The sequence below is a fragment of the Schistocerca piceifrons genome, chromosome 1, assembly GCF_021461385.2.
Source record: "Schistocerca piceifrons isolate TAMUIC-IGC-003096 chromosome 1, iqSchPice1.1, whole genome shotgun sequence".
Lineage (NCBI taxonomy): Eukaryota > Metazoa > Arthropoda > Insecta > Orthoptera > Acrididae > Schistocerca > Schistocerca piceifrons.
This window is the reverse complement of record NC_060138.1, coordinates 804879972-804894631: the sequence shown is the minus strand read 5'-3', so window position 1 is coordinate 804894631 and position 14660 is coordinate 804879972. Positions and strand designations below refer to the sequence as shown.

At 45.5% G+C, this 14660-nt stretch overlaps 1 protein-coding gene across 1 annotated transcript in view; it reads right to left on the bottom strand.

The window, feature by feature from the left end:
* Positions 1-14660, bottom strand: part of LOC124775270 (titin) — a 238429-nt gene that overhangs the window by 109804 nt on the left and 113965 nt on the right. The window contains exon 2 of the mRNA XM_047250110.1: positions 12293-13358. Within this exon, the coding sequence (XP_047106066.1) occupies positions 12293-13358 (1066 nt within the window). The remainder of the gene's footprint in view (positions 1-12292; positions 13359-14660) is intronic.

Below are 14660 nucleotides of genomic sequence, written 5' to 3'. Positions count from 1 at the left end.
TTTCCGTGCGCTGTTCGAGAGTGGAATAATTAAGAACTGTTGTGAAAATGGTTCGATAAACTCTCTGCCAGGTACTTAAGTATGATTTGCAGAGTGTCCAAGTGGATGTAGATGTAGATGAACCGCTCTGGTGCGAGCGTGAATGCTAAACTGGCCAGACCTGGAGGAGTCCCGCGAAGTATCCCCATGAAGAGAAAGGGGTAGGGGGAGATGCGCGCCAATGCTTGTTATTGCTAGCCTGCATTTTATACCCTCTCTGCTTTGGCCAATATCAGTTAGTTTGCTGCCCGAATAGCTACACTCATCCACCACTTTTAGTGTCTCATTTCCTCATCTAATTCCCTCATCAGACATTTGCAAAATGATAACGGGGTAATTTTCGAGGTGGAACGTTTCCTGTACAACCAAACTGAAGACTCCCACATCCAAGATCGTCCATAGGCAAAACGTGTCTTTGAATAAATAGAGAAGCACTAAACCCATCACCAAGTTTCATGGACTCAACTTGACGTTTTCCAAGTGTTGATTCAAATTTCATAACTACTTTCAATACTGCACACCTGATGATACAGTTCCATGCTTTGACATGTGAGCATTAATGCAAAAAGCCGTGTGTCGTTTTGTTGACATACGTAGGCTACTTTTCAAGTTATTTTATCAGAAACATAGATCTTTGTGTAAATAAATCCATGTAGTGTGGTGACAAAATATGGTAAGCATCTTTTATGAGGTACGGACATCTTAATCTTCTGGAGACGATCGTGATATATATACGGAGTGTTCAAAACAACTATACATACTTCCCCCCCCCCCCCAAAAAAAAAAAAAAACAATTCACATCTGCGCCCTCACTGGCAGCGTGGCTTTCACCTTCTTTTCCGGCGTCCGAGGTCCGATAATCATCGAATTCTTCGAGCACGAAAGAAACCATTAACTTTGACGTAACGTAGCCGTCGCAAGTCCATAAAGAGCAAACAGCTTGGGCAGCTCACGGAGGAACTGATTCTGCTTCACGTTAAGCGCGTCCACACAACTCCAAGGTCACGCAGAGTGTAATCTCCAAGTTCAAGTGAGAGCAAATTGAGCACCCACCCTACAGCCTGTACACGTCGCCCTGCGATTTCCATGTTTTACGTCAGCTAAATAAACCTCTAAAAGGGAAGTGCTTCAAATCAGACGACGAATTGAAGGACGTAGCGGAGAACTTGCTTCTGTCACAACCAGAGGAATTATGGGAACAGGGAATACTTCGATTCATGAAACAGTGAAGTAGTTGTGCTCAGGCCTCTGGTGATTTCTTTTGAATATAGAGTTCAATTATACCCACAATCTTATTTCGTGCCGGCCGAAGTGGCCGTGCGGTTAAAGGCGCGGCAGTCTGGAACCGCAAGACTGCTACGGTCGCAGGTTCGAATCCTGCCTCGGGCATGGATGTTTGTGATGTACTTAGGTTAGTTAGGTTTAACTAGTTCTAAGTTCTAGGGGACTAATGACCTCAGCAGTTGAGTCCCATAGTGCTCAGAGCCATTTGAACCATTTTGTTATTTCATACCTTTTCTTTTGAACACCCTTATATGTTCGTTAAAATATTTTTAATACCACATACAACAACATTTGCGTGAAAAACCTCAATAGGTGGTTGGGTCATTCGTAACTCTTAACAGTACATGTAATAGAGGTACTTTGGTTAAATACGTACAGTACGGTTAGATAAGAGCAGAACAACTCGTGACTTCGGCTGTGCTGATAAAGCTCCACGCTAATGTAACTGATAAGATCTGCAACCACACGGCGTTTCAGTAAAACGTGTCCCTGGATATTTACTTAAGTTACAAGTGATCAAGTGATACGCAGTGTGACTGTGGTAGTTTGACGTAAGTTGCGATGAATACGTCGCGCAGTCCTGAATAGGAAAACCGCGCTCGTACCCGTACTCCACTGAGAATTTGAAATATCGTCTCGTTACATGCGTGACACTTGAACCTACTGAGATGGGCTATCCGGTGATTGTAAGCTCGTTATTTTCTAATACAAATCCGTTGAGAAATATTGTTCTATTTTTTTCACCCTAAATCATGAAGTTCCTGTAAAAGCAGCCGAGAGTTGGCAGATTTCTATTATATTACATGCTGTCTAATTTCACTCATATTGATTACATAACTCGGAGTTACTCAAGTTGCACTAAATACTGTACATAATAAGCAGTGACATGGAATGACTGTCCATCGCTTTCACTCAACTGCAGGAAGGCAGTGTTTTCAGTTTTAAACAGAAAAGAAAATCAACAGAAGACAATTGAATAACACCTTTACGTCAGTAAAAGAGTTCATACGCTGCGAGAGTGGGATGTGTGTATTTTCTCTTTTGAGGGCAAGAGCGACGTATCTCAGCGCACTTCTGTTCCGCAAAATCGTTTTTTGGATTATTGAGTCACTGGAAATTGGTGTTATGTCCCCGTGCTAAGTAATATGCTGCCCAGCGAGCACACCAATCGAATACAAAACAAAAACACTTATTTTCTAAAAAACGTTCTCAATAAACACAATTACTGCAGTGCTACCTTTACAAAGCAAGGACTATTCCTTGTTTAGCATATGAACCACCAGCTAAGACGTCAGGAAGACAAATTTACTGCATATTGTCGGTCTACAAAGGGAGAAAAGCAAAGACTGCATAATAAATGTGTATGGACGAAAAGAACAGCAAAATTCAGGTTAAAGACCGCAACGAGAAGACACAGTCTTTCTAGAGCTATGAAGTAGCGCAGACTGTGAACTCGTCACCTTCAGTCCAAGGAAACTGGGTCGACAGCAAACATCTGTTAATAGCCGACGGGGAAAGGCTGTTGTGTTGCCAGGAGGTTAATCTTATCCCTTTTTGCTCTAGGCTATTCGTATTCTGCCGCTGACGCGTCTATTGAACATAGTGTACGGAAAGAAGTTTGGCCACGTTTCAACAAAAATACGGCATCCGAGTACGTTACGTCTTCTGTCGACATTTAGATGGACAGAAAGCATAGCTTCAAGTAAGTGTGTGAGCTGGTTAATAAAACTGTGCACGTACACTCCTGTGGCCGGATGCGTAATAAAGTCCTAGAGTAAAGGACACTTACGTTGGCTCGCTGTTGTAGGTGGAGTATTATACAGTGTTGCACAATCACACTCCCAGAATAATTTCACGGAAATCAAGAAAAATGTTTCTTAAGCTTCGTCAAAGCTTATGAAATAAGTAGAAATATGTAAACAGAGAATCTCTTGACCTTATAAGATTGATGACGAGATAATTTAAAAAACAATTACTGACACAAGTATTAAGGTGCGACATTAGTAGCGCAGGAGGAGACTTATGCCACTGCTGAATAGGTCGTTAGAACAACTGGTTACTTGTTGTTCAAAAATATACTTATTTACTGACGCGTTTCGGGCAAAACCCATTATCAGAACATCTGTTCTGATGGCGGGCTATGCGCGAAACGAGTTAATAAATAACAATGTTTGAACACCATACGACCAGCTATTCCAACGACCTATTCAGTAGTGGCATAAGTCTCTTAAAGACAAAAGCGTTGACACGTCACATTCATGATTACACTAAATGAAAAAAATTTAATCGTCCCTTGACTTTAAGAATATCTGACGTGAAAGACATGTTTTGTGACAGTGGGCTTTTCAAATTGACATTGCAGGACTGAGTCTTTTGTCATCTGGCTAGTGGGTCTGAACGAATGTGTTCAGTGTCCCGCACTACATCGTTCGGCACGAGGAGCCACGTCTCTTATCGATCCGAATATCGGAACTGTATGCAACCAGAACAGCGAGAAGATGGCTTATACTATGTTACGCGTGCAAACTGCGGTACAGAATGAATCGATTTTCAACGGTATATTGCATAAACATATGGAAAGACGATTATATTGTCAATCAGCAGTGGAGGCACTATTTCAGAATTAACAGAGTTATCACATTTCTTTCGCATCCCGAGCACTCACTCAGAATCGTAGCAGACTGTCTCTCTCTCTCTCTGTATTTCAGTATGAAAATCCTCAACCTTTAATGCAAGTGTATCTGCTTACTGTGTCATGGATACGATCAAAAAAGCGATCGAGTGATTTCCAAGAGATTTGTGAATGCTGATGCACTGTCGTACTTGAAAGTATCCGAACGACCGGAATTGCCTTCCCCTGATTTGTTTGCAACCAACATAACATAACTGTCTTGCAGGCACTCCAAAGTATTTCGGCACATTCGTCTGACCACAAGAAAATGGTTACTACAAGAAACCAGTAGAGACACTGTTCTGTATAAGTCTAGTTGCAAACAGATGCCACAATAAGCTGCAGCTTGAAATGATATGATGAAAGTTTTGTGCCGAACCACGATTCGAACCCAGACATGCGGTTTTTGTGGACAGCCTGAGGAGATTGGAATCTTGGGGAACAACGAAACGATGGAACTATATCGTCCTGAAGGTGTTAAATCCCTCGAAAGGGAATATTGGAGTTCGAATCGCAATGCAGCACTGATCTTGCTTCCTGGGTAGCACACAGGGCGTCAAGTAGACACAGACAATATTGAGGTCAAATATGCGTAATACGTTACTATTGTATGACGTTTTGGGCAGCCTCGTTTTAAATGTACGTTTTGCCTATTAAGGTAGACTTTCGTTATAATGGTCGACTTCGGTTTATTGAGAAAATTTTAGAAAAGAGTGGTTCACCTGTAAAGGAGACCGCATATAGGACGCTGGTGCGACTTGTTCCTGAGTACTGCTCCAATGTTTGGGATCCGTACCAGGTCTGATTGAATGAAGACATCGAAGCAAGTCAGAGGTGGGCTGCTAGATTTGTCACCGGTAGTTTCGAACAACACATATTTGTTACGGAGAGGCTTCGGGATCTCAAATAGGAATCCCTGGAGGGAAGGCCACGTTCTTTTCGAGAAACACTATTGAGAAAATTTATAGAACTGGCATTTGAAGCTGACTGTCGAACTATTCTACTGCTGCCAACATACATTGCACGTAAGAAACACGAAGATAAGATACGAAAAATTAGGTTTCATAAGGGGGCATACAGATTGGGGTTTTGCCCTCGCTCTATTTGTGAGTGGAACAGGAAAGGAAATGACTAGTAGTGGCAGAGGATACCCTCCGCCACGCACCGTATGGTGGCTTGCGGAGTATCTGTGTAGATGTAGTTGAACAGTGCATATATGATAGCGTTTCCTGAAGACTTTTTGAAATGGTTGTTCAGTGAGGTAAAAGAAGGTAAACGTTTGAGCACGAAAGTTTAGAAGAATAAGTGTGGTGGGGATTGCTTTCAAGCTTCTGGCTAGGGTTTTTTTAGAAGAATAAGTATGGTAGGGATTGCTTTCCAGCTTCTGGTTGGGTATTTTAGTGAAATCAGCAGAATGTAGACGGGTGTTCTCGTACAGCAGCAACATTTGATGCAGACTCTTTAGTAGTTTTTCTTATATGATGACTACAAGGCGTCTCAGTCGTTGGCAACAGATAGCAACTCCGATGGACACATCCGTGGAATAAAGTTCGTAACACAAAACACTTCTCTAGTCCCACCAGATGGATAACATTGCATTTTGTAGACTCACGTTGGCCTTTGCTCCAGGTATTTTTTGTTAAGGCCAACCATTATATTCTTTTTATGAAGTTGACACATGGTGATTCAAATACCCGTTTCGTCATCCTGATTTAAGTTTTCCGTTATGTCCTTAATCAGTTTAAGTGAAATACTGGAACCTTTCCTTTGAATGTAAACATTTATTTTACTTCCCAATCCCGGATTCTGATTTCGTCTCTAATGACTTCGATGCAGACGGAGGTTTCATCCTATTCATCCTTTCTTCGCTTTCTTTCCAGCCGGCCGCTGTGGACGAGCGGTTCTAGGCACTTTAATCCGGAGTAGCGCTGCTGCTACAGTCTCAGGTTCAAATTCTGCCTCGGTCATGGGTATGTGTGTTGTTCTTAGGTTAGTTAGATTCAAGTAGTTCTAAGTCTAGGGGACTGATGACCTCAGATGTTAAGTCCCATGGTGCTTAGATTTTTTTCCCCTTATTGTCATTTCCATTCCCCATCATGGGTGGGCTGGTAGCAGCATAACTGCTGCTCTTCAGCCAAGCGACATAAATAGACAGAAAGACATTAAAAACAATATAAAGGAGATAACATGGCTGAATACAGAAAATGGCGAAACAGAAGCAAAGAAGACATACAAAGTGGTGACTGTAAATCGGAGATAAAATTCTAAAAGAAGTATGTTACACAAAAAAACCACACACTACATTAAAAGGCACCAGGCGTAGTACGGCTGGAGCATAAAAGTTCGTAGAATGAGTAAAACAGTCACATGAAGGACGGCGTAGCAAGGATCTGTCATGGATGATAAACAGGTCGAGCACACAATTAAAACCCACATCAATAGATGACACTGTATAATGGCACCGAAACACAACACTAACATAGCACACTGATAACGAATAAAAACATGGGAGGATCTGCAAGGGGGCGGGGGGGGGGGGACAAGGGAAAAGGGAAGAAGGGGAAAGGAGGGACGAGGAGGGGAGAGAAAAGGGGATGAGGTGGGGAGGTGCACTGAAGGAGGGCTCGGAAGGGAAGGGACGGGAAACAGCCGAGGAGGGGATGCAGAGACTCAGGGAGGGAAGGAGGAAAATCCACTCTGGGAGAAGGAGGGGAGAGGAAAAAGGGGGCTCCTGGGGACGGGGGGGGGGAGGGAACAAGGTCAGGTTACAGTTGGAAGGAAGGGTATATGTCCCCGGGAGGGGGAGGTGCTGGAAATTGCCCTGATGAAGGAGATGGAGGGTGTGGAGGTGGAGAGAGGGAGGCATACAGCGATACAGGCGTGGCAATCTGCAGGGGGTGGAGAGGAAGGAGGAAACCAGGAGGTGGGGGGGGGGGGATCAAACCTGCGGACAGTGTAAAGGATGTGGAGATGTTGGAGGAAAAGGAGGAGATGGGGGAAGGGGATGAGGTCATACAGGAGCTGTGTGGGGGGAAGGAAGGTGGATACGGAAGGCAAGGGGGAGCACATGGCATTTGAGGATTTGGAGGGCCTTGTAAAAGCAGGTGGGTGCAGAGATCCTGGCAACACTGGCATAAAAGAGGATAGTATGGATGAGGGATTTGTAAGTGTGGAGGATTGTGGAAGGATGCAATCCCCATGTCTGGCCAGAGAGGAGTTTGAGGAACCGGAGGTGGGAATGGGCTTTCTCCTGGACGGTCAAGAGGTGATGGGTCCAGGTGAGGTGACAGTCGAGGGTGAGGCCAAGGTATCTCAGGGTGGGGGTGAGCTGGATGGGATGAGCATAAAGGGTGAGGTAGAAATCATGGAGACAGAAGGAGCGGATGGTGTGGCCTATGATGATTGCCTGCATCTGAGATGGGTTGAGATGAAGGAACCACTGGTTACACCAAGTGGTGAACTGGTCAAGGTGGGTTTGGAGGGTGCATTGGGACCATTGAAGGGTAGGATAGAGAGCCAGGAGGGTGGTGTCATCAGCATATTGGAGAAGGCAGACAGGTGGGGGTGGCTTGGGCATATCAGCCATATATAAGAGATAAAGGAGAGGGGAGAGAACAGAGCCCTGGGGGACGCCAGCAGTGGGATAAAAGATACAGCAGTTGGTGTTGTGGAGGGTGACACAGGAAGGACGGCGTGAGAGGAAGGAAGCGACCAGACGGACAAAATTGACAGGCAGGGCGTAGATTTGGAGTTGGGAGACCAGGATGCCATGCACAGTCATAGTGCTTAGAACCATTTGAACCATTTTGAACTTTTTTTCCAAACACTGAACACTGAATGCAAAACTCTCACGACGGTTAAATGTTCGCACAACATCACATTTGCCAACAGTTGGGTGGAACATAGCGACAAATCGTAAAAATATCTTTCATCAAAGCCCATTGGTCTTCTTGTATGTGGCCAATAAATCATGTCGAAATGATCCTACTTCAAATGAGAAACTATTTTCTGACGTAATTTCTTCGATGCATTTACCCCGTAGCCGGGAAATGGCTCCACTGCTGTAACGGTCTATTAAATCCAAAGGGAACAAAATCTCACACATTAGATTTTTTTTCGTTTCACGCTCCATTTTATAATCTGCAACCCACTGTATTTCCAGTTCACGCGGGTGGCCGTTATGTGATTTTACTTCAATGGTTACAAAATCAAGTCGAAAGTACGTGTTGCGTAGCCGATTCGCTTGTGATTGGCGATAGAGACGAACTACGAAACGAATGCTTTGAACGGACTCTGATTACTCCACCTCCACGGAGACAGAATTCTCATCCAACGTGGAGCATCCTTCGTTACGACAAAATCACGAGCCAGCCATGTCTGCAGTTTGGTGGTCTACTGCAATAAGTCCATCTGTGTATAATTAAGGACTAGGTTCGATTCACACTTCAGGCAAACATTTTTTAGTAACCATGAACAGACCCCTGCGCCTTTGGTAACGCCAACTGAACAGTGTACAGTTGCACCGTGGTTCCAAATCCATATTAACGTTGTATGTCCCTTCGGTACCGATTGGAAGAGACAAGAGAGTACGTGTATGGCGGGCCAAGACAGGTCATAAGTTGCGGCCATGAGAAACTCTGTCACCAGTATGCGCTCTTACGATAGGAATTTTATTTTATTAAGGAACCAATCGTCATGTACGGTCACAGGGCACTTATTTCTTATTGCGTTTGAACTTAGATGCTGAAATATTTGGTGCTGGACTGCAATTTGAAATCCTCACTTTCTGAGATTTGCCTCGCTCAGGACAATATAATTCCGTCGTTTCGTTGTTTCCGCAAGATTCCAAATTCCTCAAGCTCTCCACGAAAACCCATAATCGGGTTCGATTAGCGATTCGGCAAAAAACCTTTCATCATATCACTTGAAGTTGTAGCTTGAGCACACAAAACTACAGGTGAAAAATAATCAATTTTAACGTCTCTCTGTGCGTTGTCAACTATAACGATTGGTACTGTTGTCAATTCCCAGTCAGAAGCAGATCTTTTCATCACATTACCGATTCAACCGTGCCACTCACTGCTACTGGCGAAAAATAATTCAATAGTTAAAGTCTCTTCGTGTATAGTTGACAACGATAGTATGTGGGTGGTTCGCAGTCAGCACAAAACGTTTCCTCACATTATTTCGAGTTCATGGATAAGCGATGAAATAAGTCGGTGTTTAATGTCCATTCGTGGCGAGGAAAACGTCGGGGATAGTTGCTGGGTTCGAATCCCGGTAACTAAAAACTTTTTCGTCTCGTCGTTTCGGTCTGTCATCTCTCTACCGTGAAAAAATTTGATATTTAACATTTAATAGTGCCTGGTTAACGATCCGATCAGATGCTGGGTTCGAATCCCCGTCCAACACAAATATTACGTTACGTCATTTCAGTTTTAAATATGCGAACACTTTGTTACTTGTGACTGAAACCATATTTAATATCTTTCGTGATTAACTAGCAGGCTCAATGGCTGCCGCGTAGGAGCCCCGGGTCCTGGTCCAAGACAAAAATTTTCGTCATGTAATTTCAAAGTGAAACTTGCTTTTTGAAATGTCATTTGTTGTAATAAATTTGAGTTTTACAATCATTAAAGACTGTGCCTTGTGTAATAATCAGTTTCGTGATGTTTTCATAATCTTGGTATCAGTTTGCAACTGGACTGATAGCCATAGAGAACAGTGTTCTCCACTGCTCTCTTGTAGTAACCGTTTTGTGTAGTCAAACGGATGTATGGAAATACATTACAGTGCACGTAAGAGAGTTATGTTATGTGGGTTGCATACAAATCAGGCGAAAGGCAATTCAAATCGTTCGGATACGTATGAGCATGATAGTGTTTCGCAATACATTAACACATCTGAGGTATGATCAGTATTAAAGAATTGTATCTACACAGTTTGTAGAATGTCAATGACCTATCACTTGTTCATTCCTACAGATATTTTAACAATATCGTTCAGTGAATGAGGAAGCTTACCTAGGTGAAAAAGTAATTTTGTGTTAACGTTGGCTTATTATATGTGGTGTTTCTGGCAGTAAATGTATTAACCAGTATGTGTTGCTTGCTAGAGAGATCTGAAACTGATTACAAACTGTGGCTATTGACTTTCTTCAAATTCATTTAACCCAAAATGTCCTTCGCTTGTTTGTTAATTATGGACCGACGAAATAGTAAACGTGTCGAATTAGGTGAGGGGGGGAGGGGGAAGAAGAACTGACGGGAATCGAAGAATACATACAGTTATGAGGTAAGGTGCCCCAACATCATCCCAAGTGCAAGTGAAGTCTCGTCGACATAAAAAGCGGAATATCGGCACGACAGTGAGTTCAAACATGGTACAATGATTGGTTTATCGTATCATGACATTGTGACTCGCACGGGACACGCTGCTACGTCGGAGACACTTGTGTGGATCCAGTGGATATAAGACGTCGTACTCAGAAATGAGCGGATACTGGATCATACAATGTGACCACAAAGCGGGCTGACCGCCATCTTGACCGCACGTCCGTAATTGAAGTAAATGTTTCGTTCACGGTGTTGGGCAGAGCTTGGAGCGCTACAACCGATGTGGATATTTTTGTCTCGACGGTTAGAGGGGGGGACTGTGGCATGTATGCCAGTGACTCAGCTTCCATCGAGCAGAAACCGCCAACGCCTCACAGAACATTGGGCTCATGAACGCCATCACCGGTGTCGTGAGTGGCAAAGTAAGTTGTTTTTGGACGAGTCCCACTTCAGCTTGTCCCACAGTTATGGACTTGTACGTGTTGGACGCTATCCCGGTGAATGCAGTCTGCATTGTTGCGCAGCGTAGAAACGTGTAAGTGATGGCTTATGTGCGATTGCAGTCTTTCTCGGCGTATTCCATTGATGAGTTCTTCTCGGGTTATCAGGCGAGTGGTGACGTCGTCTTGTCGCAACATTTCGATGAGCTTCGTACCCATAATCTTCTGGCGAACACTTGTGACAAGGCGACGCCACCACTCGGCTGATAACCCGAGAAGAATTCACCAGTGATCGCTTGGGGTGCCACAGTCTATAGCATGCCATCTGCCTGCTGTGTACTGGGGCAATATGAGCAGCAACCGCTACATCAGGAAGAGCTTAGAGTCCGAAGCACTGATCCTCCTGCAGGCAGCTCCCTATGGCATATTTCAGCAGGACAACACTCGGCCATATATGGCGAGTATGTGCAAGCCTTCTTCGAAGGATGATGGGCACCACAGCTTCCCTGAGGTGCGCGTTCGCCTTACATGTAACGCTTCGAACATGTCAGGGATATCGTTCTGGTCGTCCTGCGACCACTGTCGTTGCTTTGTGGATGCGCCTGTTAACCACTTGTCAGTGTGTTTCCCAGCAGCATATCCAGGCCCTCTTTGATTTCATGCCATGACGCCTAGATGCTCTGACTGCTGCACGCGACGGGTTCACACCATACAGAATTCTCACTCTCAGGGTGCGTGAACGATTCTGTATTTCTAATCATTTGTCTATTGTCATGTCTCTAGTCTATGGATTAATTTCATTGTAATCACATGTCTTCTTCTTGTTGCAATTTTTACAAATAGTAGTGTAGTTTCTACAAACAGTTTCAATTTATTAGTGTGGTCTGGCATTTCTTCTTCACTAACGCATACAGGGTGTCCCACGAGTCTCGGTAGATACTCAGAGATATGAAAGGAACGATCATTCGAAGCAGAAAAGATGGGCTCTAAAATGCATGCCTTAAGATCTATGACACTTCATCTTGGATACTGTGAAACACATCTCTAGTACTGAAAAACTTTTTTTCTTATTTTGGTTTGTACTACCTCCTCTCAAAATATGGAAAGCAAAGATCGTGCAGGAGAAGAAATTTGTTTCGCAGTATAGAAGATCAAAAAGTGCTCATAGCTCTTAAGGTGTGCATTTTAGCGTACATGTTTACTAGACTTTTTGCTTCGAACGATTCTTCCTTTCATATCCCTGAATACTGACCAATCTTCCTGGGACACACTGTATGTCTGTAATACGACACAGTGAATGAAATTTCTGTGAATATTACTGTAAATTCGTTGAAGACGTTAATTCTAATAAGGAAAAGCTTTTTTTAATCAATGTGGAACTTTTAAACGAGATGTCAGGCGAGAAATTTTACTCAACAGTGAGAGTGAACTAGGGTGGTTCATGGCAGGAAAATGAAATAGCTTATGCGCGGCTACTTTACACTAAGTAGGATGGAGGCGCAGCAGCCCCGCGCAGAACGTACCCGCACTTGCTGAGGTGGTGGTGTCAGCTTCCGCGGCCCGGCCTTGGGCGACGAGGTGGCATAGTCGCGCGAGCGCTTCGCGCGATCGAAGATGCGCGGGTAGGACCTGAAATCAAAGTCGAACAGCCGTTTGTGGCCGCCCGCTGTGGACGAGGCGGTGGAGACGGTGGAGGCGCGGTCCCGCAGCGGCCTCCGTATACTGCTCGTCGGCTTCTTCTTCTTTTTCTTCTCCTCGTCCTCGGGCGTCTTGGCCGCGCCCGGCATCGTGAACTTGGGCCGCTGCGGCATGTGGAACTTGGGCCTGTCTGGGAGGTGGAACTTTGGCCTTTCCGGCATATTGAACTTGGGGCGTTCTGGCAGACTGAACTTGGGCCTATCCGGGAGGTGGAACCTGGGGCGGTCGGGCATGTTGAACTTGGGCCGTTCAGGCAGGTTGAACTTGGGTCGGTCCGGAAGATTGAACTTGGGCCGTTCGGGCATGGAGAACTTGGGGCGCGACATGCCGCGGATCTTGGAGCGCAGGCGGCCCGCCTGCGAGCGCAGCCGCTGCTGCAGCCCCAGCTGCGCCGCCTCGGGCTCGGCCGCGATGCGCTTGCGCGCGCCGCGCTTGAGCGGCAGGTCCTCCAGGCCCGACGAGTCCAGCTGGCTGGTGTTGATGTCGCAGTCGGTGCGCGACTCGGTCGTCGTGGTGGGCGTCGGCGTGGCCATGTAGCGGCGCTCCGCCTCGGCGTCGGCGTCGGCAGCGGCGGCGGCGTCAGCGGCGGCGGCGGGCTGGCCGTTGGCCGAGTCGCCGAGCTGCGGGCCCGCCATGGCCACGTCCTCCTCGGTGCCGTCGTCGGGCACGGCGAGGCTGTCCTCGAGCGCGGCGCCCAGGAAGCGGCGCTCGCGGCTGTCGGCGCTGGCCGTGCGCGGTCCCAGCTCGGCCACGTCCTTGAGCATCTCCTCGTCGGCCAGGTCGTCGGCCATGTCCACGTCCGACATCTCCGCCGCCACCGCCGACTTCGCCTCTTTGTCCGTCATTTTGGTGACTTCTGGCGGCGGAGAGATCGGCTCGTACAGGTGCTCACTGTAACATAGAAGGGTGCATTGCTGTTATTCCAATCCATGCGATGCGTTCTAAGTGTAATATAAAGAAAAGAAGGAACAGTCCAATGATAGTTATACGGGGCAGTCAAATGAAAATGGAACAGATGAACAAAAACGGGGCACCAAAAATTTGGAAATCGCAATGGAGAGATGGGGACTGTGTGGAGGATGTGCAAGGGCTTCAAAGCAAAACTTTTCCATTGTAGTCGAAACATCCTTGGCAATATGTGAGACTGTGGTTTTTTAGAGTACATTTCAGAAGATTCACTGTGGACCCCTTACACATCCTCCATATGTTCCTGATCTCTCGCCATATGATGTACATGTATTTGGAGACCTGAAGAAAGGCATTTGTGGCCTCCAACTCGCTTCGGACGGTGACGTGCATGCTTGGGTACAATCGTGACTCCGTGGACATCCTCAAACGTTATTCCATGAAGGCAATAACCGTCTTATCTCACAGTGGGATAATTGTATTAGTGGTAATTACTTTTGAAGTAATAAATAATTTCCAGAATGAAATTTTCACTCTGCAGCGGAGTTTATGCTGATATAAAACTTATTAGCAGATGCCGGACCGAGAACCGAACTTGGGACCTTTGTCTTTCGCGGGCAAGCGCTCTACCATCCGAGTTACCCAAGCACGACCCCTCGTCACGGCTTTACGTCTCGCAGTACGGCGCCGGCCGCGGTAGCCGAGCGGTTCTAGGCACTTCAGTCCGGAACCGCGCGACTGCTACGATCGCAGTTTCGAATCCTGCCTCGGGCATGGATGTGTGTGATATCCTTAGGTTAGTTAGGTTTAAGTAGTTCTAAGTTCTAGGGGACTGATGACCTCCGATGTTCAGTCCCATAGTGCACAGAGCCATTCGCAGTACGGCTTCAGTAAACAGTTTACTTACTTTTTGGCCATCTGTCTCGTTTTCGTTTCATTGCCCCTTGTACTTTCCTCAATCTTTTATACAATCCATAGTCTGTATGCCGCACGGCACTCGTGGACTTCATTTCTAATAACTGAAATTTCACTATCGGTCTCATAGGATTTATTTTAAATTTTTTGTGCTGTGCTGATGTCGGGCCACATTATCATCTGCAGCCACACTGTAAGTATATAACACAATGACACTAACGTGTGCAATGAAGATGGGAAGGCAGATACTAGTCATGCATAAAAAAAATTGAAAATAATTCCTATGCAACTAATGTCGACATTTTACTCATCAAAAATATGCTCATTTGAGGATGTTGCTTTTAATGAAACTCGGTGTTATTCTTTTCTATT